General features: G+C 39.2%; 1 protein-coding gene across 2 annotated transcripts in view; it reads left to right on the top strand.

The window, feature by feature from the left end:
• The window catches only part of zfyve9a (zinc finger, FYVE domain containing 9a), a 157,789-nt gene that overhangs the window by 22,427 nt on the left and 108,902 nt on the right, over window positions 1-26,460 (top strand). For both annotated transcript variants that reach the window (XM_072273740.1, XM_072273741.1), the window contains exon 2: window positions 12,548-12,663. In XM_072273740.1, the coding sequence (XP_072129841.1) occupies window positions 12,594-12,663 (70 nt within the window). In that variant the 5' untranslated portion in view covers window positions 12,548-12,593. The remainder of the gene's footprint in view (window positions 1-12,547; window positions 12,664-26,460) is intronic.

Here is a 26,460-nt window from a genome sequence, read left to right as displayed (position 1 = left end):
CAAGCACTCCTTTTGATCTTAATAGTTGACTCCATCAGATTTGTTTTCCTTATTTGCTCATTTGAGGGGATGTTCATGAAACATCAGTTGTTTTTTTATAAAATTATGCCAAACAATAGTTGTCAGAATTTGAAACATATAGTAGTGCGTCATTTCAAATTCTGACAACTATTGTTTGGCATAATTTTATAAAAGAACAACTGATTGCAACTTAGCTTCAAAGTTTAACTTGGTTATATTTTCCAATAGGTGTTACCCTGACTGGGATATAAGGTTTTGGCAGTACTTCGGTAGTCTATGTATTTGCTTTTCTTATGCTTTTAGAAAGTCTTGTGTTTACCACTGATCATTTTGAGAGTCTTTGTGATTTTTATATTGTGTTTTTTTATATGGTTTTGTACTTTTTTGTGGCATACTTTCAGTGCCTTGGCAGAAGAGAATTATTTTAATCAAAATGTTCTTTTGTTTCAAAAAAATGTGTTGCTGAATTCTGATTTGCAACCTCCCTCTTGCTCATGGTTTTTGACATTGAGGTATTATGCAGGTTCTAAAATAAATTGTCTATTAAACCTTGTATTTTTATCTTGTCTCTAAATTCTGGCCAATTTACAAATGTACTTTAACAATGGCCTTGATACCATATTTGGAAATTATGACCCAGAATTGTTTTGAATTGCTTTATCAAGCTTCTTTTTGCTTGTGTTATGGTACTTGCCAGATGCTACTCTGTCCTTGCATTAAAACCTACCCTTTTTTCATTATCATAGCACTTCTGAGAAAACGGGATCATTTTTGACTTTATTCTGAACGTGAATTTTTCCATTTCAAGTTTATTATCATAGGCATGTATTGTAATATACTGTGCTGCTGTAAATTGTCATGGCATTATACCCTACTTATGTATGGTATAATGCCATGACAATTTACAGCTGCACAGTATATTACAAACATTAACATAAATTACCTAAATTAATATAAATTGTACATGCACAACACAAGCAAATATAACATTAGTGCAAGTTGAAGGAAATGCAATCTGAAGTCTTGCAGGTTGGTTGAAGTTGCTGTTGAATCTTGATTTGTGGGTCTTTAGCCTTCTGTACCTCTCTTCTGATAGTAATGAAAAGAGAGCATGTCCCAAATGGTGAAGGTTCTTGGTGATGAGTGGTGGGTGCATGGAATGCACTGCCAGTGACGGTAAAAAGGGCAAATACAATATGGTCTTTTAATAGACTTCTAGATAGGTACATGGAACTGAGAAAAACAGGGCTATGTGGTAGGGAAATTCTAGGCAGTTTCTAGAGTAGGTTGCATGGTTGGCAGATCACTGGGGGGCAAAGGGCCTGTATGTGCTGTAGATTTCTATGTTCTATGATGCTACCTTGAAGCACTGGCTCTGGAAGCTGTCCTGGATGGTGGAAAGGGTTGTGTCCATGATGGAGCTGACTGAGTCTGTATCCTTCTGCAGCCTTGTGTGATCCTGTGTATTGGAGACTCCATAGTGGGCTGTGATGCAGTCAATATGCTCTCCACAGACATCAGTAGAAAGTTAACATACCAAATCACCTTAAACTCTTAATGTAGTTGAGCTGCTAGAATATTGGGCCCAAGTTAGATCCTCTGACATGCTGACACTGAGGAACTTGAAGCTGCTTTCTTTTGCCACCATTGACTCCTTCATTGAGGGCTAGTGTGTATTCTCCCGACTTCACCTCCTTGACATTGACACTCATTTTCTTGGTCTTGCTGGTGTTAAATGTGAGCTTGTATTTCCGTTCTCATTTTCAGCATTTCATTAGTCTCAGTAGAACTGTTAAGAGGGCACAATGGTCCATAGATTTGCTAAATGTAGCCATACATCATGGAAACAGGCCCTTTAGTCCATCTCATCGAAGATATTTGGCTCTTATCCCTTTAAACCATTTCTATCCATGTACTTGTCCAAATGTCTTTTAAACATTCTAATGGTTACTGCCACCACCTCTTTTTCTAGCATCTTGTTCCATATACTCATATGTAGGGGTGGGGGTTTAAAACTTGCCCCTCAAGTCCCCTTCAAATCTTTTCCCTCTCTCTCCAATTTATGTTTTGGACTCTCCATCTTGGGGAAAAGACTATGGCTTTTCACCTTCTCTGTCTCTCATGATTTTATCAACCTTTATAAGATCATCTCTCAATGTCCTGTGCTACAGGGAATATGGACTTAACCTATCTTGTCTCTCCTTATGTCAAGGCCTCCAGTCCCAGTAACATTTTTGTGAATTTTGTTTTGTAATTTATTTTTTATTGAATTTCATCATCAAACAAACATTTCCTTAAGATGTATTTCAGATACTGTACATATATATCAAATCATATTTGTCACAAATCTCCACATAATATTTATCTGAGGTATACACTCATAGAAAGGAGAGGAAAGAAAGAACAATCGAAAGAAGAAAACTATGTACAGAGTAGGGAGTGATCTTTTCTTTTAACAACATATTCATTGACTTGTGAGAATAAAATCAGACCTATGATGTGTTATGTAGTTAAACCATTTTCCAGTATGAATAAAATTGCTCCAACTTATGATTAACAGGTGCTGTTATCTTCTCCAATTTGTAAATGTCTTGCAATTTCCATCCATACATTTAAAGTTGGGCTCTCCTGTGATAACCAATTCCTGGTAAGGGTCTTTTTACCAGCCACCAGCTAAGGGTATTTCATATTTAAAGATATCTTGTAGGGCATTATGTATCTCATTCCAATAGTCTTTGATAAGGGGGCATTCCCAGAAAATATGATAATGGTTTGCATTTTGATTTCCACGATTTCTCCAGCAAGCAGGGTAGTTACTATCATAATGGGATTTCTGAGAGGGTGTAATGAAATATCTTATCAAGTTTTTCTACCCGAACTCCCTCCATTTCTGTGAACTGGTACACTTCCATTGATACCTCCATATTATTGTCCAGTCTTCCTCAGATATTATTATCTCTCCTTCCTTCTCCCATTTTGTTTTAATGTATTTTTTAATTAATTTTTTCTATTGGGCTGATTCAGTACTACAAAGATGTCTGCAGTATCGTGACTTCCGGTTCCGCTCTGAATATTTATTCCTCTTCCAATTTCATGAGTTTTCATTATGGTTAACTCTTTATATACCAAAGGGTTGACTTTAAACTATGGCTCAGATTATTAATTTTGTCTCTTGGAATACAAATGGTTTAAACCATCCAATAAAACGGAAAAAGATTTTTAAAGTATTCCAAAGACTGAATGCTCATATTATTTTTGCAAACGAAACTCATGAGGAAAGAGGATAATCAATGTTTCTTTAGGTTTTGGAAGGAATAATAGTATCACTTGAATTTTCAGGCCAAAGTGAGAGGAGTTTCAATTTTTATAGATTCCTCAATCACATTTACTCATCAAGACATTGTTTCAGATCCGAGTGGTAGATTTTTGTTAATTACTGGGTTACTTTTTAATAAAAATGTTGCTATGGTTAATGTTTATGCTCCAAACATAGATTATCCTGAATTTTTAAAGCATTTATTTATTTATTTTTGAATTTTAAACAGGTATATGTTGATAATGGGTGGTGATTTTAATTGCTGTTTAAATCCCCTGATGGATAGATCCATATCTAGTCAGGCTTTACCAAATAAGTCAGCTACTCTTATTAACTCTTTTATAACTGACTCTGGAATTTCAGAAATTTGGAGATTTCTACACCCTAAGGATAAAGAGTTTTCATTCTTCTCACATGTTATCATTCTTGTTCTCGAATTGACTGCTTTTTTATTGTTTTTCTAATAAGTCTTTCTTTTTGAGCATTTCAAAACTGAACAGTGTTCCTTCTTTCATTATATTGCAAACAGCTGTTATTCCTTTAGCTGTCCAGTCCTTAATTCTAGCATCCAGTTTATTTGGCGTAAAATTGGAGTCATATGCACACCATTTAAGAATTGCAATGTCTGTCTCTAGTTAATATTCTTTTATAATAGTTTTCCATATTTTAAGAGTCCATTTCACCCATGGGTTGTCAATATTATTTATGTAACTTTGTAGGTTGTTATCAGCCAAAACTGCCTGTATGGGGATGGAAAGTATCCTCTCCTCAATATTTTTCCATTGAGTGTCATATGATGGGTTGCACCAGCATATCACGACTCTCAACTGTGCTGCAAAATAATAATCTCAAAGAGAAGGTAGGCCCTATGCCCCCTTTTCCTTGGCTAATTGCAAAGTTTTGAAACAAACCCTAGGCCTTTTACCTTGCCATATATATCTTGATAGCATCTTGTTCCATTCATTGAATTGATTTTGGTTAATCTCTATTGGTAGGGTCTGAAAAAGATATAGTAGTCTGCGCAGTATATTCATTTTAATAGAGTCAATCCTTGAACTGAGACCAAGAAAAGGAATTAGGTTCCATCTTGTTATATCTTCCTTAATTTTTTTTATATATAGGCTGATAATTACAGTCTGATAATTTTACCAAATCTTTTGGCATAATGATGCCCAAATATTTGACGGACTGTGTTTGCCATGCCCAAGGATATCTACTTTCAATTTCTCTTGGTGGGCTATAGTTATATGAAAGTAGTTGGGTTTTATCTATGTTGAACTTGTAGCCTGATAATTGGCCATGTTGTTCAAAGGATTGCATCAGTTTAGGTAAAGAGTATGTTGGTTGCCCTAGATAGATCAAAATGTCATCCGCGTAACAGGCCAATTTATGCTCTGTCCCTTTAATAGTAATTCCCCTGATATCTTCACTTTGTCTGATGTATTGAGCTAATGGTTCCAGATATAATGCGAAGAATAGCAGTGAACATGTACAACCCTGTCTCGTGCCCCTTTCTAGGGTAAAACTATTAGATAAGTATCCATTGATTTTAATCCTGGCAGTAGGATTGTCATATAGTGCCTGTATAGTTTTAATAATTGTGTCATGTAGACCAAATCTATGTAAAACTCTGTAAAGAAAATTCCAATTAACTGAATCAAATGCCTTTTCAGCATCCACACTTAGCACTATTGCTTCAATTTCATTTTTTTATATGATCCATAATGTGAAGTGTCCTTCGTATATTGTCTTGTGTTTGGCGTTGTTGTATGAAGCCTGTCTGATCATTATGTATCAGTGTGGATAGAAACTCTTCTAATCTTTTGACCATGATGGAGGTAAATATTCTATAATGCACATTAGCATCTGCCGGATGATGCTGAGGATGTTCTACGAGTCTGTGGTGGCCAGTGCTATCATGCTTGCTGTTGTGTGCTGGGGCAGCAGGCTGAGGGTAGCAGACACCAACAGAATCAACAAACTCATCCGTAAGGCCAGCGATGTTGTGGAGATGGAACTGGACTCTGTCACGGTGGTGTCTGAAAAGAGGATGCTGTCTAAGTTGCATGGCATCTTGGTCAATGTTTCCCATCCACTACATAATGTACTGGGTGGGCACAGGAGTACATTCAGCCAGAGACTCATTCTACCGAGATGCAGCACAGAGCATCATAGGAAGTCATTCCTGCCTGTGGCCTTCAATCTTTACAACTCCTCCCTTGGAGGGTCAGACACCCTGAGCCAATAGGCTGGTCCTGGACTTATTTCATAATTTACTGGCATAATTTACATTCTACTATTTAACTATTTATGGTTCTATTACTATTTATTATTTATGGTGCAACTGTAACGAAAACCAATTTCCCCTGGGATCAATAAAGTATGACTATGACTATTAAGAACAGATATTGGTCTAAATGACCCACATTCCATTTTATCCTTGCCTTCTTTCGGTATAGCTGAGATTATCGCCTCCTTCCAGCTGGGTAGCATTTGCGCATTTCTTAGGGCCCAATTCAGTGTGGGGAGTAAAATAGGAATTAACTGACTTCTAAACTCTTTATACCACTCTGCCGTATATCCCTCTGATCCTGGTGACTTGCTTAATTTAAGCCTACTAATTGCAGTTTTTAGTTCAGCTTCAGTTACATCAGCAATCATCGTTCTATTTTGTTCTTTGCTTAAAGTGGGTAACTCTAAAGAATTCAGGAAAGTGTCAGTTTGGGTTATGCTTCCCCCTGGAACTTTGGAATACAGAGTTTTGTAAAACATTTCAAAAGCTTCTTGAATTTCACTTAGCTTATTTTTTTTTTATCACTTTTATTCTTGGATTCCTAATTCTATGAATTGTATTTTCTGCTATTTTTTTTTCAGTTTCTACACCAGTATTTTCATAGATTTAGATCCACTTTCATAGTGTCTCTGTTTCAGAAACATTTTTTTTTCTAATTTCTTGTGTAGCCAAACTATTCATTTCATTCCTAATTTTTTTTTACTTTCCTCTATTGTATCCTGTGCCAAACTTAATTTGTTTTTTTTCTAGTTCCTTCAGCTTATTTTGTAATTCCTCTAATGTTTTATTCCTTTTCTTTTCTTATATGAAGATATCGCTATAATTTTCCCTCTTAAGACAGCCTTCAGAGTATCCCATAGAATGGGAGGTGGAACCTCTCCATTGTCATTGAAGTAAAGACCAATTTCTTTTTTAATTTGTTCCTTAAAATAGGGATCATTGAGTAGACCTGAATTTGGTTTCCAAATAGTATTCTTTGGTTGTAGGTCAAAATCAACAGATAAATATATAGGTGCATGGTCACTTACATCTGTTATCCCAATTCTGCAGGTGATTATTTTGTCTCTATCTTTTCCAAAAGTTATGAAATAGTCTATTCTTGTATATATGGAATGGGGGGTAGAATAATGAGTGTAATCTCTTCTGTCGGGGAAAAGGTCCCTCCATATATCAATTAGACCAACATCCTCAAAAAGAGTGTCAACTTTCTTATGTAAGGACTTTGTTTCGTAAGTTTTTCTATTGGAAGAGTCTAACTTTGGTTGTAATTGTAAATTTAAGTCTCCCCCACATATCAAAAGACCTTCTGTTTCCGTTACCATAATATTAATAATTTTCTGGAAGAAACTAATATCACTTCCTGGGAGGGTGTATATATTCAGTAAAGTAACTGGATTTCCATCTGTATTCCCCCTTACCAGAATATATCTGCCCTCCTTATCTCCCATTTCGAATACTTTTTCAAAATTTAGCTTGCTTGAGATGAGAATAACAACTCCTCTTCTATGTCCTGATTTATATGAGGAGAAAAACATATATGAGAAGCCCATTCTCTTTAATTTTCCATGCTCATTAAGTAAATATACTACAAACATTTGTACATGGGCTTGTTCTTTTTTCATTTTTGATAGAATTTTACTGCGCTTGACTGGATTCAACAGCCCATTGACATTAAAAGATATGAATTTTACTTTGTCCTTAGCCATGTGTATTTATCTGTTAGTATATCATTGAAATTTGCAGAATATAACTTAATTGATCTACTCCCTGAACAATTAAGAGCCAAGAAACACGAATAATCAAAAACAGGTAACGAAGGTGTGATTCCAAGGCTGGGGTCTCTAGATGACCCCAGGATGAGCTGGAAGAAACGTCTACCTGTGGGGGATAGCCCCTTCTACCTGAGAGTTGAGGGCTCCCGTTGCAGTACCTATAAAAGTAAGTAAAAAAAAAACTATGTCCATTACATGGAAATGATTTCCCTGTGTATTCTTCCCATGTATATATTCTCATTTAGGTGGGGAAAAAGGAATGAATAAATGAATTTTTAAAAAATTGAGTAATATAAAATCCACATTATAATACGTATTTCTTGAGATAGGTATATCACCATCTGATTTTGCTTCAGTTTAGTTTATCAGCACTTTTAAAGTTAGCCAAACCTTATGGCTTTTCTGGAGGAGGTGAGGGCTGTCCTCAGAGAACTCACTGTCTCTTCCTAATATCCTTCTCTCGTCCTGCTCCTGTCCCCTGCTTTCTAGGTTCTCTTACTATTTCCCAAGCAGATTGGGATAACTGCTCAGCCAGACTTTCCTTTGGTTTGACCACACTAATGGGCAGTCCTCTGTTCTTCATGTCTGTAGTTGCCTCTTCCACCGTCTGACATAGTCGTATCCCTTCTTGGTAAAATACCCTCAGTTTAGCAGGGTATGGGGTTTGGAATTTAATCTTTTCTTGCTTTAATATTAATTTCGCTTCGGAATATTCCTTCCGTTTCTGTAGGACCGCCGGGGGGTAATCATGATCGAAATATATTAACTTCCCGTTCCAAAACACCCTCTTCTTACCCCAGGCCCTTCGTAGAATCTCCGCCTTGCTCTTGAATCGAAGGAATCTAAGTACTATTGAGCGCGGTTTACTTTCTCTGTCTCCGGGAGGTAGCGGGACGAGCGAACGATGTGTCCTGTTAATTTCAATCTCCATAGTCGGGGGAATCTCCAGCGTGTCCCGCAGCAGCTTGTCTACAAAGTCCATCATCGGCAACCCCTCCGCTCCTTTGGGAACATTATAAATCCTGATATTTTTCCGTTGCGATCTTCCCTCCTGGTGAAGCGATTTACTTTCCTGTTGATTTAATATTTTTATCATCTTACTTAGTACCTGTGCGACATTTTCCACGTGATCTTCCACCTTCTCAATTTGAGTTTCTGCCACCGCTATTTTCTGATTGACGTTGGCGAGCTCTGACTTTATATCATTGAGTTGCTGTTTTATATCTTTTTGGACTTCCCTTATCTCTTCCAGAATCTTTATCCTATTTGTTGCTTCACCTGCACGAGGCCGCGCGTCAGCCTTGCCACCATGCGCATATGTAGGAGAGCTGCATGCTGTACCTCTCTCTTCCATGGGCTCCGCAGTGGTGCTTATTTTATCTCCATTCTTTTTCCCCATTCTTGCCCCCCTTATGAATTCAGATATTTTCGGAAGATCTTATATTTGATGGATTAACGGGCAAAATATGCGTTTTTCCAGAGGCGCTATTGATTTAAGCTGCCATTCTGAATGATGATGTCACCGGAACCGCCTTGTGAATTTTTTTTATAGGTTAATGACCCAGGTGACCAAAACTATACACAATAATGAAAGTTTAGTGTCACCAACATATTGTATAGTAGTAACACAACATCCCCTCTTTTGTGCTCAGTGCCTTGACTGATGAAGGCAAGCGTGCCAAATGCTGTTTTACTCTCCTGCTAACCTGTGTACACTTGTAAATGTATGTAAGCACAAAACATAGATGCTGCTTGAACAGTTCCATCATTTTACAAAAAGAAACTGAGTAACCCACCTCTCAGCTCTGCTTATGTTCCCACTTTCAGTTCTGATGAAGGATTTTTGTCCTGCAACATAAACTCTGTTTCCCTTTCCACAGATGCTGCTTGAGCTGTTGAGTGTTGACTGCATTTTCTGTTTTCTAGCATCCTGTAGCTTTTAGCCATGGCTTTAAGACATCCTTCCGGAAAAAGAATCCTTTTGGTGCATCTGTCATGCTCTGTAATGGGGTTTACTGTTTTTTTTATTGCGTTCATTGGCTGGAGACTGTGACTGAAATTATTATATATTGGGTAAATATTTTAATGTCAGTCGCTTGTGTGAATTTTCAAGGGCTGCTTTTTTGATTAGTTTCTGCAGCACCTTAGTCATTGTTTATGCAGGCCGTTTCAGTGGATTTCAGGTTGAGCAGAGGAGGTTATATGAGCTGAGGCATGAATCTCTCATTTTCTTGTTGTAGAGGCCATTTTTTCTGATACAGAAACGTAGAAAACCTACAGCACGATACAGGCCTTTTGGCCCACAATGCTGTGCCGAAAATGTACTTTAGAAATTATCTGGGGTTACCCATATCCCTCTATTTTTCTAAGCTCCATGTACCTATCCAAGAGTCTCTTAAAAGACCCTATCGTATTTGCCTCCACCACTGTCGCCAGTAGCCCATTCCATGCACTCACCACACTCTGCGTAAAAAGAAAAAACTTACCCCTGACATCTCCTCTGTACCAACTTCCAAGCACCTTAAAACTATGCTCTCTTGTGTTAGCCATTTCAGCCGTGGGAAAAAGCCTCTGACTATCCACACGACCAATGCCTCTCATCATCTTATACACCTCTATCAGATCATCTCTCGTCCTCCGTCTCTCCAAGGAGAAAAGGCCAAGTTCACTCAAGCTATTCTCATAAGGCATGCTCCCCAATTCAGGCAACATCCTTGTAAATATCCTCTGCACGCTTTCTATAGTTTCCACATCCTTCCTGTAGTGAGGTGACCAGAACTGAGCACAGTACTCCAAGTGGGGTCTGACCAGGGTCCTATACAACTGTAACATTACCTCTTGGCTCTTGAACTCAATCCACAGCTGATCAAGGCCAACACTCCGTATGCCTTCATAAGGCCAACACTCCGTATGCCAGTCAACCTGCGCAGCAGCTTTGAATGTCCTGTGGACTCTGACCCCAAGATCCCTCTGATCCTCCACACTGCCCAGAGTCTTACCATTAATACTATATTCTGCCATCATATTTGACCTCCCAAAATGAACCACCTCAAACTTATCTAGGTTGAACTCCATCTGTTACTTCTCAGCCCAGTTTCGCATCCTATCGATGTCCCTCTGTAACCTCTGACAGCCCTCCACACTATCCACAACACCCCAAACCTTTGTCATCAGGAAATTTACTAACGCATCCCTCCACTTCCTCATCCAGGTCATTTATAAAAAATCATGAAGAGAAAGGGTCCCAGAACAGATCCCTGAGGCACACCACTGGTCACCGACCTCCATGCAGAATATGACCCAACTACAACCACTCTTTGCCTTCTGTGGGCAAGCCAGTTCTGGATCCACAAAGCAAGGTCCCCTTGGATCTCATGCCTCTTCACTTTCTCGATAAGCCTTTCATGAGGTACCTTATCAAATGTCTTGCTGAAATCCATATACTGTTCTACCTTCATCAAAGTGTTTAGTCACATCCTCAAAAAATTCAATCAGGCTTGTAAGGCACGACCTGCCTTTGACAAAGCCATGCTGACTATTCCTAATCATATTATGCCTCTTCAAATATTCATAAATCCTGCCTCTCAGGATCTTCTCCATCAGCTTACGAACCACTGAAGTGAGATTCATTGGTCCATCATTTTCAGGGCAATCTCTACTCCCTTTCTTGAATAAGGGAACAACATCTGCAACCCTCCAGTCCTTCGGAACCTCTCCTGTCCCCATTGATGATGCAAAGATCAATGCCAGAGGCTCAGCAAACTCCTCCCTCGCCTCCCACAGTAGTCTGGGGTACATCTTGTCCAGTCCTGGAGACTTATCCAGCTTGATGCTTTTGAAAAGCTCCAGCATATCGTCTTTCTTAATGTCTATATTCTCAAGCTTTTCAGTCAACTGTAAGTCATCCCTACAATCGCCAAGGTCCTTTTCCGTAGTGAATTCTGAAGCAAAGTATTCATTAAGTACCTCTGCTACCTCCTCCGGTTCCATGCACTTTACCACTGTCACACTTGATTGGTCCTATTCTCTTGAAGCTCTTTTTTGGTACCAATTGAGGAATATCGCTGCGTTAAAACAAATGATATAAATAAATTAGTATATATTGGTTTGTTGTTTTACAAAATGAGAATGGATCCAGAAATGTAACCGAGTGCTATAGAATTAACCTTTGTGGCTCAAAATCCTAGTGGACATTTGTTATACTTGATTTCTGATTTTTGCAGAGAAAATACATCACTGATTAAAACGCATTTTAATTAAATAAATACTCTTGCAAATTTCTACAGATGTACCATGGCGAGCATTCTAACTGGCTGCATCCTCGTCTGGTATTGGGGTGGGGGCTACTGCACAGGATTGAAATTAGCTGCAGTAAGTTTTCAAATTAGTCAGCTCCATCATGTAGTATCCAAGACATCTTCAAGCAGCGGTGCCTCAAAAAAAGCAGCATCCATCATCAAGGATCCCTACCACCTAGGACATACCCTCTTATTGTTATCATCAGAAAGCAGGTACAGAAGCCTGATGGTACACACTCAGAGACTTATGCAACCTTTGACAAACAGCTTCTTCGCCTCTGCCATCTGATTGCTGAATGGACATCGAACCCATGAAAACTGCTTCACTACTTTTCTTTTGCCCTACTTATTTAATTTAATTCAACTTTCCCCCCCTATGTTATCATGTATTGTGTTTTACTGCTGCTGCAAAGTTAACAAATTTCATGACCTATACTGGTGTTACTCAGCCTGGTTCTGATTACTACTGAAACTGTTTCATAAATTCCAAAATGTAAAGCCATTAGATTCTCAACTGACATATGAGACCAGGAAAATTTGAAGTCCCATCATGCAAGGTCAAGCAATCCTTTTAAATTTTGGGTCACCTGTAACTTGATTATATCCTGGTCTAAATTAACTTTAAAATTATAAAATATACATTATCATGCTTGGTGTAAATTAAATGATGGAGTTGTCACATTCGGTGCAAGTATTTCTGCTGAAGTCTGATACATTTTAAGTTTGAATAGAATAGCCAATGATACAGAGTAGTGTTTTCCCAAGTAACAAACTCCTTTTGGAATAGGAAAGAAGTGAAAAACACTGATGGAAAGGTAATAGTGTGGTCTTTTATATATTTTGCCAGGTTTGGACAGACTGAGGACATTGTACAGGGCAGTGAATATTAGCAAATGGAGAACTATTTCCAGGCTGAAGCATTTAATCTGGACAAAGTGTTGGATGAATTTGAGCAGAATGAAGGTATGTTAATTTCTTCTTTAGTTGTGTATTACTATTCTCAAGTAATTTTTATTCTAAATATAGTGGATTCTGGTTAACTGGAACACATCAATTAAGTGCCTGCACCAATTAGTTGACGTTTTATGGGAAAAGGTATTTTTTAAAAAAAGACTGACTACTGTTTAACGGAGTATAAAGAATAATGTATTTGAATGAAATACAGAACAAATTTGAACACTATTAAAATGACTAGAGTACTATAAAACTTCATATTTCCTAATAGATATTATGGAGGAATTCATCTAGTGCACTGCTGCATTCTTTTGATTGACATGCTGCCTTCATACAATGGACTGCCTTCATACAATGCTATTGACGATTGATTGCATCCTCCAAATCTTCATTGTAACATTCAAGATGATTGCCAATAACTTCAAATTCTTCATAGTTATGAAGTACTGAAGTCGTTTCATTCTTACTCTCAGCTGTTTCTGGCATCGCCAAGCTTGAATGCTTGAAACTGTAATGAACAAAACAGTTCTGAGTTATCTTACTGCTTATTTCTCGCCAGCTTTCAGGGACAAAAGTTATGCTTTTTGAAAACAAGCACATGCAGGTGACTCTATTTAAAAACTGCTTGCTCTAAGCACAGTGAGCACATCTGATATGAATTAGAAATTGTTCAGCAACAATCTCCTGCTCCAATTAAACAAAGGGAATTATGGCTATTTTCTTGATTAGTTTTTGTCTTTAAGAGTTGGCCCAACTAAGCAGCTGTCCCGATTTAACCAAAGGCCCAATTAACTGGAATCCATTGTAGATTCTGCCCTTAATGATTCTGGGTACAGTGTTTGGAGCCTTTTCTCAGTATGTAACCAGTGTGTTTAAAGCAGTCTTGGTGGCCTGCAGTCCTCATTCCATCTCTGCAAATCTATTTGCCATTTCTTACCAGTACTGCTTATTGTTACCACCTCCTAATGCTCCAAGTAATTAAATACTCGCACAATGTGGAAAATACAGCATTGAGAATCTGACTTGCAATATGCAGTGATGTTTTCACTTGGTGCAGTAGATGTAATCTTTGTAGCTCTGTAGGTGGGAATTCTAGTGTAGATTGGAAGGAATAGGTATGGAATGGTGCCAATGTTTTTAACAGCTGGACTTGTCTGAAGTTTGTTAGTCTTCTAATACAAACTATTGCCCATAATTGTTGTATATCAGGATATCAATAGACCAGAACTGCATGCTGAGGATCAAAAATAATGCAAAGACAATTGCATAGTGAGTGGCTGGAACCTGTGTCCAAGAAAACGTTAATCTGTTCAGTGATGGAATGTTAAAGGAAAATCGATATATTAGACTACTGTATATCCCAGGGAAATGGAATTATTTGTCTTGAACCGTGAATGGCCAGGAGAACATACTGTTCTGATTGCAAATGTTAGATCCCCTTTGTTATTATACAGGGAGTGGGAGGTCGATTTTTCAAGAACATCATGATTTTTATTTCTCTGTAATGTGTAGCCATATTTTCATCAGATTCATGGAGAAATGTCAAGTTGAAGAACTTTTCATTTAAAAAAAATATTTTAGCTACCAATTGTACTACTTTAAAATGCCATGAGAGTGAATTTTATTCTTTCTTAAATTTTAAGTTGGTGAATTTCTGTTTACCTAATGGCCTAATATGGGTGTTGCTTGTGTTTTCAATTGATTTTGACAAAATATAGTTTAGAAAACAACAGTGCCAAGGTTAAACATAGGATATAGAGAAGAAATCAAGACAATTGTGTAATGTTAGCTGAAGGGGTGTGGATGAATTGATTAGTATTGAGGAGTTTTTTAATGGACCTTAATTTTGTTTCTGAAAAAGTGTCCTGTGGAGGGAGGGGCATGGAGTGGCATAGAAAGTTTGGATGGGTTAATAATGGTATTATCCAAAAGTGCCTCAAAATTCTCTAAAATTCCATAGGTTTCACATTCAGAGAAATATCACATTTCTTTTTGTATTCTTTACAGATCTCAGCTGTACAAATCAGACAATTCATGCCAAAAGTGGTTTTATTTCTTTCAATTTGGAATGGCATTGATTAATGTTAGGCTGCATGACATTCTCTGTAAATTAAGTCTGTTTTTGCATTTGTGTTGTTTTGTTTCTGTATGTGGCTAAATATACATATAGCAATACAGCAGTTAGCCATTTGCTCAATTAGAGGTCATGCCAGTTCCCAAGGGAACAATTCCATTAGAAGAATGTTTCTCTCTCCAGTTATACTATACTGCTGCAACTTGCTCTCTTGCACATACCCATCCACTGCCCTTGATTTATTTTGCCATTAACCTTATAGCAAGGAGTAACTTGGTGTAGTTAATTAACCTACCAGCACATCTTGGAAAGCCAACATATTTTCAGTTTGGGGAAAGAAACCAGATATCCTTGAGGAAACCCATGTGGTAACAGAAAATTTGTAGCAACTCCACATAGTGCCTGGGCAGGATTGATCCTGGGTTCCTGAAGCAGAGAAGCAGTAGCATAAATTGCTGCATTGTTGTGCTATAGATGACTTTCACTTCATTTAGTAGGTGACCTCTTGTTAAAGTTTTCCCAACAGCTATAAATAATACACTATCTGTTTTGTCCCATTGATTAATAACTAAATTTATCCAAAAAGTTTCAATAGAATCTCATCTAATTTTTGAAAGTCTTTGCTCATGTTGAGCTGTGTTAGAAAGTTTCTTTGAGATAGTGATAACATTTTCTGCATTGAACCCAAAATGGAATAGTATTTCAGTACAGGTCTTATGTTTAAGTGTTTTCCTGTTGCACAAAGACTATACCATTAAAATCTCAGTGCATTTGTTTTTTTTAACCATTGCTGTACTGTGTACTTGTGCATCTTCATCCTGATATCCTTTCACTACTCAGATATATAGCTGTTTTTAATCTGCATAACTTTTCTAGAATTGAGAGATATTTAACACTTATCTGCTATGTCAACTTGTATTTATCACTATGGATTTTAAAATTATTTTGCTGTCTCTTCTGACAGTTTCTTCAAAAATTGGATACTACTCCAGCCCACTTTTTTATCTGGATTGATACTGTGTGGTGAATATAAAACAGCTCAGTTAGAATCTAATGACACTCATTAGGCATTTTAAATCATCCTGAGAGATGCTTCTTACTCTTTCTCCTCGCTGCTCACCTTTGATCTGCCTCTACTCAGTTCCACTCCTCTTAATTGTCTGCATTTCTCAACCCTGTGTATTGCCAACATGGATAGAAGTGTGGCATTTTGGCTACACCCATCCTTGGAATGGACAGAACCTTCGGTAGATGAAAGAAAAATGTCAGCCTGGCCACATCTGTTGCTGAAGACCTTTCTTTGCAGTGCTGCCACATGGTTGGGCTATTGTATAGATTAAGTAATGGAGTAGTTCATTTCAACTTGCACTATAAAACCATTTGAATTTTGAATGGCATCATTGACATTCAATTCCATATTGACAGCAGTCAAATGAAAAATTGTTTCCAGACCTTAAGACATAGGAGCTGAATTAGGCCATTTGGCTCACTGAGTGGGCTCTGCCATGTGCTCATGGCTGATTTATTTTCCCTCTCAATTCTATTTTCCTACCTTCTCACCTGTAACCTTTGACACCCTTACTCGATAAGAACCTGTCTACCCCTGCTTTAAACATACCCAATGACTTTACCTCCACAGCCATGTGTGCAATGAATTCCACCAATTCACCACCTGCAGGCTGAAGTACTTGCTCCTCATCCCGCTTCTAAAGGATGTACTTCTAATCTGAGGCTGTGCCCACTGGTCCTAGATTCTCCTGCTATTGGAAACATCCACTCTTGCTAGGGCTTTCAATGGTACACATTTAAAAAAAAATATCTTGGACCTGATCATTATGTGGACAGTCCTTTATCCTCTTGGCATATAACGGAAGAAGAATAGGTCATCCAAACTGTGAAGCTTATTCTGTTCAGTTCCCAGCCAGTTAATGTACAATCCTCAAATTTAGCATTCAAGTTTCCATTTATGCTTTTATTTATAGTCTTTGAAAGTGATACAACGCGGAGCAGACCCTTTTGGCCCACCGAGCCATGCCACCCAGCAACCCTCTGATTTAACCCTTGCCTAATCACAGGACAATTTACAATAATCATTTAATCTTCTAACCAGTACATCTTTGGAGTGTGGAGCAAACCGGAGCACCTGGATGAAACCCACGTGCATATGGGAAGAATGTACAAACTCTCTGACAGAGAATGCTAGAATTAAACTCCAACTCTAATGCCCCTGGTTGTAACAATGCCATGCTAACCACTATACTTTGGCACCCATAGAAATTTCTAGTAGACTTTGGGGAAAAATTATTTCCTGATTTAATGCCTGAATGATTTGATATAAAATTATGTACCTTTTTGGTTTGATTGAGGAAATTGTTATATACATTTTTTTGCTATATGTTCATTATACCTTAAGATTGGGAAAAATCCTTTTGAAATACTGCTTTCTCCTTTTAAGATTTGGTACCAAATGTTGGCACAGTATTCAATTGGGATCTGGCAAACACTACAATTAAATCATCACTTAAGTGTCCTTGTTTCATGACAGCTCAATGTTCTTGCCTTTTAAGAAAAACATTACAGGTTTTCATTCTCTGATCAAGAGTGGACAGCTTCAGGTTTCCCACCTTGAATGTCAAGTACTGCTTTTTTTTCAATATTTATGTTCATTCATGTCTGAAGCCTTATTTCAAATGGGATTTGGAGTTCTGAATCATTCCATTTTTCTTAATATCCATAATAACTTAACTTTTTTAGTTTTTAAAATCTTATTTTTACAGCTTTCTTTGTATGCCAGTTCAGAAGTCAAGGCAGATTTGTTTATTTTTACTTCTATGTAGAACATGATTGTGCTCAGACAGAAGTTTTTCACTGCATCCCTGCACGTGAAAGAAACAAACCTATAGCAATATTCATATCTTTATATAAATGTACAATATTTGAACTCATCTATGGAATATTAAATAGCTTGCAGAATTTTATTTGTTTAGCAAGATAGCTCTGCCATTATTGTTATCATGGTTAGATTGTAAAACTAAAATAAGCCTTCGGCAAATCTTTCACGAACTGTTAATTCACTTTGTGTTAAGATGATTTAAGCAATGATCTAATTGTAAAAAGGGTCATGATAAAAATGCTGTGTTGGATTGAAGGCTTAGTCCTCTATAGGTACAATGAAGTAATTAAAATGATCCGGTTGTTATATCTCTTTTTGAGTGTGTTCTGCCACTTCTTCTGTATTTCACTATATTCCTATATTTGGACATGGCTGGTCAGAGGCATTTGTACAGGTTAAAGACCACTATCTTGTTTTTAGAATATGGAGCAGCTCAGCACAGGAATAGGCCCCTTTGATTCATGATGTGCTAGAGTAATTAAACTAGACATTAAATGCCTAAATAAAACAACCCCTTCTGTGGACAGTGTCTATATCCCACCATCGCTGCAAATTCATGTTGCCATCTAAGAGTGTTTGAAACACCTTTATTGTATTTTCCTCCATTACCATCAATGGCAGCACATTCTAGGCATCCACTTCATGTGTATAAATTTAAAAAATCTGTCTTTGATCTTTCTCCCTCTTACTTTAAATGTATAACCTTTATTATTAGACATTTTGATCCTCTGAAAAAGATATGGATGTATACTCGGTGTATGCTCTTCATAAATGTATAAGCTTCTTGGGTCTCCCCTCAGCCTCTGCTGCTCCAGAAAAAAGAACTTAATTGTTCAACCTGTCCTCATAGCACGTGCCCTCTAATCCAGGCAGCATCCTGATAAACCTCTTCTACACCTTCTCCCAAAGCCTCAGCATCCTCTCTATAATGGGGTGACCAGATTTGAATGCAATATTTGTGATTCGGTTTTGCCAGAGTTTTATAAAACTGCAACATAACTTACTGACTTGAATTCCGTGCCTTGACTAATAAAGGCAAGCATGCCATGCTTTGCCTTGACCAGCTTATCAACCTGTTAAGTTATTTTCAGGGAGCTGGGGATTTGGACCCCAAGGTCTCTCTGTACATCAGTGCAGTTAAGGGTCCATACTTTCCCTTTACAATTGATCTCTGAAAGTACAATATCTTGCATATGGCTGAACTAAACTCCCATCTGCCATTTCTTTATTCATGTCTCCAACTGATTTATAGCCTACTTTGTTCTTTGGCAATTTTCTACACGATCCACAATGCCAGCATTGTATGTGAACTTAATAACCAATTCATTCACATTTTCATTCAGGTCAGTTATATAAGTCACAAGCTATAGAAGTCCTAGTACAGAGCCCTGTGGAATACCATGAGCTGTGGACTTCCAGCCATAACATGTCCCATCAATCATGATGGCAAGCCAATTCTGAATCCAAATGGCCAAGTCACCTTGGATTCCATGCATCTTAATCTTCTGGATGACCCTACTGTGTGGGATCTAGTCAAACACTTCACTGAATTCCATGTAAATGACATCCACAGTTCTATCTTTATCAATCACCTTTGGCACCTTCTCAAAAAAAAACCTCAAGTTAGTATATTATGACTTGCCCCATATGAAGCCACAGTGACTTGTTCCTAATTAAGCCATGGTTTTCCAAATGTCCATAAATTCTATCCCTGAAAATTCTTTCCATGAGCTTTCCTATCACTGGTGTGATATTGCCTGGTCCATCGTTTCCAGGATATCTCTCTTTTTAAACAATTTAACAACATTAGCTACTCACCAGTCCTCTGGGACTCTCCTGTGAATGGAGAGGACATGATCTTGGTCAAGGCCCCAGCGATCCCCTTTCTTGCCCATCTGTTCTTTATCTTTTTCCTCTTGATTGATATATATATCATGAGGATTCTCTTTAATTCTACTTTCTCTTGGTCCCTCCTTTTTCTCCTAATTCCCTTCTTTTCCAGCTTGTTTATAATCCTCTAAGGCTCTGTTTGTTTTTTAGCTTCCTAAGCCATGACATACACTTCCCTTTTCTCCTTCACCAAATTCACCACCTATCTTGATATCCAAGGTTCCCTTAGCTTGCCATCTTTGCCCTTCTTTCTTACGGGAGCATGGCACTCCTTTACTCTGTGTGATTGTCAACCTCATTTCAGATATAGGCTTGCTCAAAACAGCCAATTCCCAATCAACACTCTAGTTCCTGCCTAATACTCATGTAATTTGCTGTGCTCCATTTTAAGTCTCTTCCGTAAGGGCCCTTCTTATTCTTATCTGTAGTTATCTTAAAACTTAAGGAGCCGCGATCACTGTCCCTAACTGTTCTTCTACTGAAAGGTCAGTTATCTGGCCATCCTCATTTCCCAACTCAGTATGGTGTCTCCTCTCATCGGGTTATTTACATACTAATTTAAGAAACCTACTTGGCTGCACCCAATAACTTCTGCCATGTCTAAACCTCTTGCATGGAGGAGATCCCAGTCTATATTACAAAAGTTGAAGTCACCCACATCAACAACCTGTTGTTTTAACACCTTTCCCTAATCAGCCTGCATGTCGTCTTCTCAATGTCCCAGTGGCTTTTGGAAGTCGAGCATAATTCCATCAAAGTGATTACATCTTTATTATTTTTGAGTTCTACCCTTATAGATTCAGTGGATAAGCCCTCCAATATGTCCTCTCTGAATGTATCTGTGATAATGTCCCTGATAGTGCAAATCTTTCTTTACCTTCAACCATTTCCCCATTCTTTTACTTCCCTCTTATTTCTAATACAGCAGAGCCCTGCAATGTTAAGAATCTGCCCTATATCTCTGTCAACTAAGCCACAACATCATAGTTCGACGGATTGATCCAAATTTATCACCCATGTCCTGAATGCTCTTAGCATAAAAATAAACACATTTGACCATGTACATCCCATCGTATTTATTACCGTGCTTCTGCCTGCTCTTCATCCCAGACTTGCTGGTCATGACATCATGACATCTGCCTTTCTTTCAATCCTCCTGACCTGATACTGTGCTTCACATTGCCTTACCAAACTAGTTTAAACCCTCCTGAGTTGCACTAATGAATCTCCTGTTACTTGTTCCTCTCCAATTAAGATGCAACTCCATTCCTCTTGTACAGAAGAGGTTCCTGTGATCCAAGAGCCTGAAATCCTGCACTCCTGTACCTGTTCTGCAGTCACACAATCACTATTCCTTTCCTTGATAGCACATGGCACAAGGAGTAATCCAGAAAATACTACCTTCTAGGTCCTGATTTTCAGCCTATATGCATACTGCAAAGGACCTCTATGCCATTGGTGTCAATGTGTACCATACCCTCTGGCTGCTAACTCTGCCCTTATTTATGTTCTGCAGTTGCTCCAAGACATTACCTTTGTCTATCCTCTTTTAGCTACAGTTTGGAAATGTTAATAAAGAGGAAAAACATTTGAGGATCAAATATTGAGCTATATGCAGATTTGGAATAAATGAGTTTATTAACTTTTAAAGTAATTCCATTCTGTTAACATAACACATCATTTGGGAGGAGGTGGTGAGTGATCCCAAGGATACAGAGAATGCAACAGATCAATGTGGAATAGAAGCAGTTATGCAATCATATCCTTCTAATAGTATGGACCTTGTCATTGCATGGTATTTGAATGGTGGAAGTGTTACTTTCCACTCACCAGGTTGGACATTGGCTAATTCTTAGTTGATCCAAATGTTGACTGCGGTAGAATGAACACTGATGTGCCACATTTCAGTCCAAGTAATGGAAGGAAGTCTTGAGGAAGCTCAGTTTGATTCTGTCCTCATTAAGTTGTGCATGATTTACTGTCAGAAAGCACCCCACCATTAATATTTGTGTAACTCCAGTCAGAGAATTCTTACGCAAACAACAGGAATTCTGCAGATGCTGGAAATTCAAGCAACACACATCAAGGTTGCTGGTGAACGCAGCAGGCCAGGCAGCATCTGTAGGAAGAGGTGCAGTCGATGTTTCAGGCCGAGACCTGACGAAGGGCCTGAAACGTTGACTGCACCTCTTCCTACAGATGCTGCCTGGCCTGCTGCGTTCACCAGCAACCTTGATGTGTGTTGTCAGAGAATTCTTGTTGACCAGTTTTTCTAGGGCTGCCTAATGCTGCACACGGTTAAATCTTGCCTTAATGTCTGGAGGAATCACTGTCACTTTGCCACCGGAATTCACACCTTAGGGCTGTTTGGATCAATCTGCATTGAAGTCTGGAGAGAAGGAGTCCTGATGAGATGCAATCTGAGCATTGGTGAGCATATTATTAGTGAGTAAATGCCTCCTGATAGCTTTGTCAGTACATTCCATTCCTTTGAGAGCAGACTGAGAATGACAATTAGATGGATCTGATTTTCACTGCTTTCTGTGGAGTGGATGTACCTGGATAGCAATAGACAATAGGTGCAGGAGTAGGCCATTCAGCCCTTCAAGCCAGCAGCACCATTCACTGTGATCATGGCTGATCATCCACATTCAGTACCCTTTTCCTGCCTTCTCCCCATATCACTTGACTCCGCTATCTTTAAGAGCTCTACCTAACTCAATTACAGCTTTGCAGATAAATAGATAAATCATACTGTCATAGAATTATACACCACAGAAACCTTTCATCCTAACTTTGCTGTGCTGACAAAGGTGTTTTCCAGAGCTAGGCCCATAAAGCAGGGGTTCCCAACCTGGGGTCTACGGACCCCTTGGGTAATGGTGGGGGTCCATGGCATAAAAAAGGCTGGGAACCCCTGCACTAAAGCTTCCAAACGTTGTATCTGTACCCACCTTTACCACTTACACTGGCAGCTCTTTCCATATACTCACCACATTTGTGTGGAAAAACTTATTCCTTGGGTCTCCTTTAAATGTTCCCTTTTTTAACATTAATTCTATGCCTCTAGACTCCCTTACCCTGGGGAGGGGGGGGCGGGGGATTTGACTGCCCATTTTATCTACGCCCTTCATGATGTTGGGGGCAGTCCAGCTTGAAGGAGGCCATGCTCACCACACGGGCAAAAAAAAAGGGTGATAAGCTGCTAATCCATTTTTTTCTTGAGTTATTTGTTGACAGCTACTAATGTAGTCCTGCACTTTTGCCACAGTAAATAAAATAACTTACTTGATTAATTGGAGGTGAATTGCTTTTTGCATTGGAGGCCTTACTCCCTTACTTATGTTTTATTAAAAGCCTGCTTAACTGGAGCCAGCATTCCCAGACTGGCACTTTATTTGTGGAGTTGGAATCCTAAATTACTCTATCATCTTTTTTTGCACAGAGTGGTGGATATGTGGAATGAACTGTCAGAAGAAATGGAAATTTAGGATGCAGTTAGAATATTTAAAAGACAGTTGGACAGGTATGAGGATAGGAACGGTTTAGACAGATGGGTGAAATGAAGGGAAATAGATTATTTCAGGTTGGCAACCAGGTTAGTCTAGATGAGTTGAATCGAAAAGCCTGTTTCTGACCCAGTCTCTATGATTCTATGACTTTATAAACATCTTTAGGTTCACCCCTCAGTCTTATTCACTCCAGGGAAAATAGTTCCTATTTATTCAGTGTTTCATTATAATTCATGCCCTCTAGCCCCAGCAACATCATTGTGAATCATTTCTCTGCTCTCTTGCCTAATCATATCCATCTCATAGTGTGGTGATCAGAACCGCACATTATATTCTAGGTGTGGTCTCACCAATGCCTTGAATAACTATAAAGTGACATCCTCTGTCCTTGAAGGCAGGCATGCTATATGCCTTTCTCAGTACCATGTTTACCTGTGTCAAGGAATTATGTATTTGTACCCTCAGTTTCTCTGCTCTGCAACATTCTCAGCATCCTGTTATTTGCTGTACAATTCTGCCCCAGCTTAACTTCCCAAAATGAATCAGTTCCCACCACTAAGCACATCTTTCCCTCCCCCCCCCCGCATTCCGCAGGGATCATTCCCTACGCAACTCCCTTGTCCATTCGTCCCCCCATCCCTCCCCACTGATCTCCCTCCTGGCACTTATCCCTGAAAGCGGAACAAGTGCTACACATGCCCTTACACTTCCTCCCTTACCACCATTCAGGGCCCCAAACAGACCTTCCAGGTGAGGCAACACTTCACCTGTGAGTCGGCTGGGGTGATATACTGTGTCTGGTGCTCCCGATGTGGCCTTTTATATATTGGCGAAACCTGACGCAGACTGGGAGACCGCTTTGCTGAACATCTACGCTCCGTCCGCCAGAGAAAGCAGGATCCCCCAGTGGCCACACATTTTAATTCCACATCCCATTCCCATTCTGACATGTCTATCCACGGCCTCCTCTACTGTAAAGATGAAGCCACACTCAGGTTGGAGGAACAACACCTTATATTCCGCCTGGGTAGCCTCCAACCTGATGGCGTGAACATCGACATCTCTAACTTCCGCTAATGCCCCACCTCCCCCCCGTACCCCATCTGTTACTTATTTTTATACACACATTCTTTCTCTCACTCTCCTTTTTCTCCCTCTGTCCCTCTGAATATACCCCTTGCCCATCCTCTGGGTCCCCCCCCCCCCCACCTGCTTGTCTTTCTTCCCGGATCTCCTGTCCCATGATCCTCTCGTATCCCTTTTGCCTATCATCTGTCCAGCTCTTGGCTCCATCCCTCCTGTCTTCTCCTATCATTTTGGATTCCCCCCTCCCCCTCCAACTTTCAAATCCCTTACTCACTCTTCCTTCAGTTAGTCCTGACGAAGGGTCTTGGCCTGAAACGTCGACTGCACCTCTTCCTACAGCTGCTGCTTGGCCTGCTGTGTTCACCAGCAACTTTTATGTGTGTTGCTTGAATTTCCAGTATCTGCAGAATTTCTGTTGTTTGCAGTTCACAGTTGACTGAGTTAAGTTCCATCTGCCATTTCTTACTCATTTTCCAATTGATCTACATCCTATTGTAATTTTGGACAACCTTTTTCACTGTACACCACATCACTATTTTTGGTGTGATCTACAAACATGCAGTTTAGTATTTTAACTATTGGTACTGCTTGGAAAGAAGAACAACTAGTTCACAAACACGCGTATGGCAATGTTCTCTTTTCTCTGGTTATTTAACTGTCCATCATCGTTCATACTGACTGTAGAGCTGTGATCTGATACCTTGGTCATAGTATTTCTGGATTTAAGAAAAGATGTAAGTACTACTTTATTTGATGTGAGTTTTAAACTATGAACATTGGTTTGGATATTTTGATAAATAGGGCAGGTGTTGCTTTTCTGTGACTGATATCTTAAACAAGAGTGAGGGAATGCTGCATTGTTTGAAATTCCACTTTGTGGATGAAACATTTAGCCTGCTTTTGACAGATGTTTAAGATGTAGTAGAGCCTGTGAGTTCAAGATGTAACCAATAGTGTATTTTAATGGACATCTAAAGTGGATAGTGTTAATTTATTTTATCCTCACTATTGTTTGTAGGGCCTTTCTGGATTATAGCATTGGCTGTACCTGCTAGTCAAGGTCCTTGGATTGCTCTGATGACACAAAAGCTAGTTATGAAGAATAAATATGACTGTTTCTATCCATCCTATCAGCTAAGATAGATAGATACTTTATTGCTCCCAAAGGTAATTACAGCATTACAGTAGCATTACGAGTGCACAGATATGCAAATATACAAATATTAGAAGAGAGGTAAGAAAGAATTAAAGACAAAAAAAGTTGCTGCAAACAGCCTAACAGGAGGAGTCATCGCTTCCCAGGCTTTAGTTTGACTCATTATAGAGCCTAATGGACAAGGGTAAGAATGACCTCATGTAGCGCTCTTTGGAGCAGCACAGTTGTCTTTAGTCTGTTACTACAAGTGCTCCTCTGTTCAGCCAAGGTGGCATGCAGAGGGTGAGAAACCTTGTCCAGAATTGCCAGGATTTCTCGTAGAGTCCTTTGTTCTATCACAGCCTCCAGTGTGTCCAGTTTGACCAATAACAGAGCCAGCCTTTCTGATCAGTTTATTGAGCCTGTCGGCATCACCTGTGTTGATGCCATTGTCCTAGAACAGCGATCCCCAACCATCGGGCTGCAAAGCATGTGCTACCGGGCTACGAAGAAATGATATGAGTCAGCTGCACCTTTTCTCATTCCCTGTCACGCATTGTTGAACTTGAACATAGGGTTGCCAACTATCCTGTATTTGCCGGGACATCCCATATATTGAGCTAAATTCGTTTGGCCCATACGGGACCGTCCGTCCCAAAATGGCGTGAAGCGAAGAAGCAATTGCCATTAATTTATATGGGAAAATGTATTGAGCATTCCCAGACCCAAAAAAACCTATCAAATCATACCAAATAACGCATAAAACCAAAAATAGCACTTAACATGCAGTAAAAGCAGGAATGATATGATAAATATGCAGCCTATATAAAGTAGAAATAATGTATGTACAATATAGCCGGGAGGGTTAAGCCAAAACCGATTTGGTGCCTGTGCAAGGCTTCTTGGTCATGGTAGTCTTTCCTGGGGTAAACACAAGTGTCCTGGGATTTGTCTGCTACTTTTGTCCCTTATTTGGGAGTGAGAAAGCTGGCAGCCCTAACTGTAAAAGACATGTTGAGGTGAGTTTAACCCTACTTGAACCCCCCCCCCCGCCCCCGGTCGGCCGGTCCACGGTGCAAAACAGGTTGGTGACCCCTGTCCTAGAACACCACCACGTGGAAGATTGTACTGACGACAACAGACTGGTAGAACATGTGAAGGAGAGACCTGCGTACTCCAAAAGACCTCAGTCTCCTCAGGAAGCAGAGGCTACTCT

Source organism: Mobula birostris, chromosome 12, assembly GCF_030028105.1.
Source record: "Mobula birostris isolate sMobBir1 chromosome 12, sMobBir1.hap1, whole genome shotgun sequence".
Classification (NCBI taxonomy): Eukaryota; Metazoa; Chordata; class Chondrichthyes; order Myliobatiformes; family Myliobatidae; genus Mobula; species Mobula birostris.
The sequence above is the reverse complement of the archived record's forward strand: the minus strand, read 5'-3'. Positions and strand labels throughout refer to the sequence as shown.